Source organism: Myotis brandtii, unplaced genomic scaffold (assembly GCF_000412655.1).
Source record: "Myotis brandtii unplaced genomic scaffold, ASM41265v1 scaffold535, whole genome shotgun sequence".
Lineage (NCBI taxonomy): Eukaryota > Metazoa > Chordata > Mammalia > Chiroptera > Vespertilionidae > Myotis > Myotis brandtii.
The window spans coordinates 2983883-2988323 of NW_005369964.1; the positions used below are offsets into that span (position 1 = coordinate 2983883).

Sequence of the window (4441 nt, forward strand, 5' to 3'; positions counted from 1 at the left end):
CAGAATGAAGAAGCAGGCAGCACTTGTCAGAGCTGGAGACGGTGGGTTTTCTGGTGGCCCCGAACCCAAATACTATCCACATGCCCCACACAGACCCAGCAGGCGTTTGTTCCTTAAGGAAATTATGAAAAACATTTTTGTTGTGCAAAAGGTAGGCGATACACCCCAAACTGCCACATGAATGCGGTTATGTTTGGGCGGTAATGAATAGCCCCACCCCACCCCCGCCACTCCTCATGCCTTCGTTTTCCAAAGGTTCTGTAATGGGGCCTCGTGCAACATGCTGCCGGGCAAAGGAACACATTTGTTCCAAAAGAGAGAAATGAGAGGGATGAGGAGGGTCAGGGAGGGAGGGAGTCTGGCCGGTTTCTGCCTCCTCCCACACACGAGACCTTGAGCAGAAGCAACCTCTGCCCTGCCGCCGGATAAGCCAAGATCGTGCGGCACCAACTAAGGCAGTGACGGTCCGAGGTGCATCTGGCGAGAATTAGGTGCTCCGTGCATGTGACATTTCCTTAGAGAAGCATCTGCTCTAAACGCTGGAAACGGCCAGGAACTCGGAAGATAGCTAGGGCACGATGACTCAACAGAAAATTACGCGGCCATTAAAACCGGTCCTTTTGAGGGGGATGCAACGTGGAAATGTTTATGCAGAACGGGAGAAAGGAACGAGGGGAAATGCAAAGTTGGCAGGTGCCCTTCCACACTGAGGTAATCCTGGCGCTGCCCACGTAAAGAGGGGGAGGCCACGGGAAACAGAAGGGGGTGTGGCAAGAGGAGTGCTTTTGTTTTTCTTGAGAAATATGTAAATAATGAACAGGCCCTAGCTGATGTGGCTCAGTGGATAGAGCATCGGCCTGCAGACCCACAGGTCCCAGGTTCGATTCCAGTCTAGGGCACAGACCTCGGTTGTAGGCTCGATCCCTGGCCCTGGCTGTGTGCGGGAGGCAACCAATGGTGCCTCTCTCTCCTCGATGTCTTTCTGTCTCTCCCCCTCCCTTCCACTCTCTCTAAAAATCAATGGGAAAAATATCCTCAGGCGAGGATTAACAACAAAAAATAATAGTAATAATGAACAGACTGTGATTTAAGGAAAAAATGCGGTAGGCGGGGATGTCTGCAGAGCTGTCACAGACCAGAGGAAGCTAAGGAGACGTGATGACTGGTGTAATTCTGGAACAGCAAAAAGAATCTGAGAGAAAAACTAGAGAAATTCTTTTTAAAAAGTGCAGTCACCTCAATTTTAAAAAGAAGTATGGAGTTTAATGAATAGTAATGTGCCAATATTGCTCGTTAATTGTGACAAAGGTGCTGTAATAATGTAAGACATTTAAATAATAGAGGTAAATAAATAAGAAGGGTGAGGGGCATATGGGAAAAACTCTGTATTATCTTTGCAACTTATTTGTAAACCTAAAACTATTCTAAATTCTAAGGGCTTTCAGTTTTTTAAAAATGTGATGATGGGGCTTGCGCTTATCGGCCCCCATCAGTGTGTTTGACTCCCTCCTGTCACGGACAGAGGTGGACTTTGAAGTCCGGGTTTGAATCCTGGATCTGCCTCTCACCAGCAGGATGAGCTTGTCTAGTCACTTCCCTCTTTGGGCCTCAGTTTTCTCATCTGGGAAATGGGGACATGAATAATCTCCACCTGAGGGAGTGCCAGAGAGGGAAACTGAGGTAACGGAGGTTCGGGCAGCGCCGGGGGTGTGGCTCACCTGGAGGGGTCGATGATCTTGTAGATGACCCCACGAGCTGATGTGGCACTCGGCACGCCCGTGGACATGAAGTACAGCTCCCCTTGGACAAGAAACAAGGCAGGGAGTGAGCCTGCTGCCTGGAGGCTGTCCCAGCGGCCCCACACCCCCACCTCAGGCTCTGAGACCAACCCCGACCTCAGGAGGCGAGCCCTGAGGGGTCCAGGCCCACGCAGCTCACCAGCACCCAGAACTGAGACAGCCCCAGAACGGCCGCTGACGTGCCCCAGGGCCTCTGTAGCTCTCCAGGGCGGTGGCTACTCTGCCGGACCACCCAGGCTCGACCCTCTGAAGCCCCTGGTCACCTGCCTGGGTTTCACGCCCAGCACCACACACCTCTGGGCACAATGAGGGTCCATGTCCCAGCTCCTTACTAACTGCCTGCTGGGTAATGCGGGCACGCCTGGCTCTTCGAGCCTCAGCTTCCTCATCCCAAAATGAAATGCCTCACAGGGCTATCATTTGGATCTATTTTTATTGACTTCAGAGAGAAAGGGAAAGAGAAAGAAAGAGAGAGAGACATCAATGATGAGAGAGAATCATTGATTGGCTGCCTCCTGCACTCCCTCTACTGGAGCTTGAGCCCACAACCCAGGCATGTGCCCTGACGGAATTGAACCGTGACCAGGGTGACCCCCTGGTTCATAGGCCGATGCTCAACCACTGAGCCACACCGGCCGGGCAGGACTGTCATTTAGATTAAAAGAGCACACGGTCAGTGCTCAGTCAGCACCAGCTTTTACTGCTGATGTCAGTCACCGGGGTCTGGGTCCGGCCAAGTCCTGGAGGCTAGAGTCTGTCTCCACTCACCGACTAGCAGGCAGAACACTAGCTCAGGGAGTTTCTCGTGTGAATGCCAGTCCCTGCACTCAGCCCCGTGTGAGCACCAGCAGCTCCGGGACCCCCCACTCCGAGCCTCAGTTTCCCCACCTCTCGGGTCGGGAGTGGAAATGCAGTGAGTGGGGTCACAGGCACCTGGCGCCATGGGCGCTCAGGGAATGTGAGTCCTCGCTCTCTGCCCCCGGCCCTTGCTACCAGAGGCACCTATGTCCAGGAAACAGGCTTCATCATTCCCATCTTACAGGTGAGAAAACAGCTCAGAGAGGCCAAGTGACCTGTCCAGCGTCACACAGCTGGGTAGTGCAAGCGAGGCACCTATCTCAGAACCGTCTCTGCCCCCAAGCTCACACGGATGTAGGACACATGGTGGCCATGAGGCCAAGACACAGGCACACTTCCTCTCTGGGCCTCTTCCGGAGAGGGGCCCTGGAAGCCACTGTCTCCCTCCTGGCTGTGTGGCCCTCCCATCTACACTCCAGCCCCCTGAAGGGCCTGGGGGCTCACCGCACACTCCTCTTCCTCAGCCTGGAATGCCTTTCTCCCCTGTCTTCCTCCAACTGACCAAGTTCAAGCGTACGGCCCTCTGGGAGGCCTGCTGGGTCCAGCATTCCCCTCCCCAGGGCTGAGCAGAATAGTCAACCTCAGTTTCCCCACCTGTAAAGTGACGGGGTTGGACCAGGCACACTCCACGCTCCCTCCGGCCTTGATCCGCTGGGAGCCGTGGCCCTAGCCATGAACCTACCCGGGGCCAGGCTGCCCTCCTGGTCTCCGCCATGTGGCCCTTGTTTTACAATTTACAAGTCTTAGAGCAGCGGTTCTCAACCTGTGGGTCGCGGCCCCTTTGGCGGTCGAACGACCCTTTCACAGGGGTTGCCTAAATACATCCTGCCTATCAGATATTTACATGATGATTCATAACAGTAGCAACATTACAGTTATGAAGTAGCAACAAAAATAATTTTATGGTTGGGGGTCACCACAACATGAGGAACTGTATTAAAGGGTCTCGGCATGAGGAAGGTAGAGAACCGCTGTCTTAGAGGAACAGCTAGAGAGATGGAGGCTGGAGCCTGGAGCTGGGAGAGGGTTGTTTGCACTGGACCCCATGGCTCAGTGCTTTCCAGGGGCCGTGGCCCAAGCTTGCCGGCAGGCTGTCCCTGGGCTGTCCGTCTCCGAGGGGCCTCCTCCTGGCTGTCACCTCACTCGGTGCCACTCAGAGGGCTGAGGAAGGGCCCTGGGAAATGCATCTTCCAGGCCCTGCCTTTCTTGGGGGGGGGGGGAGTTAGGGGGGCCGAGGAGAGAGCGAGCATCTCTCCTTCCAAACATGTTAACCCCCTATTGGCCAAAAGAAAGGGTTTTCAGGAGCCCACTGGGCTTGGGGAGGGCAGTGGGGGCTGCGGCTGCCCTTTGGAGAATTCAGATTCTGATGGGTGTCGGCTCAACAAAGGTTTCCCACACTCAGGCCTGGGGTCTCTGGGCACTGGGCTCTGCAAGGGGACACCCCTCCAAAGGCCCCCTGGTGGGTGTTGCCCAGCAACCGGGCCAAGCATCCACTAGGCCCCACCGTGGGCCCCTAGTCTTTTGTCCAGGGACAATCCAGGGCCAAGGACAAAGGCAGGAGGCTGGAGTGGGACCCAGCCCCCGCGGCCCCTCTTCCTCCCCCGTCCCCACTGTTCCTTACATTGAAAATGCAAGTGCCTGAACGGGAGACCCACTCGCAGGCAAGGGGGCGGTGGTACCCACGTTCTTCATTTTATAGGCCCAATACACTTGCCATCAGGAACCCCGGGCAGTGGAGGTCTTGGGAGGCACTCCCCACCCTACCCCTGCCCCCCATCCCTGCC

At 55.3% G+C, this 4441-nt stretch overlaps 1 protein-coding gene across 1 annotated transcript in view; it reads right to left on the reverse strand.

Annotated features, from left to right (window-relative positions):
- The window catches only part of HHIPL1 (HHIP-like 1), a 40383-nt gene that overhangs the window by 3870 nt on the left and 32072 nt on the right, over positions 1-4441 (reverse strand). Inside the window, exon 8 of the mRNA XM_014549053.1 lies at positions 1719-1800. Within this exon, the coding sequence (XP_014404539.1) occupies positions 1719-1800 (82 nt within the window). The remainder of the gene's footprint in view (positions 1-1718; positions 1801-4441) is intronic.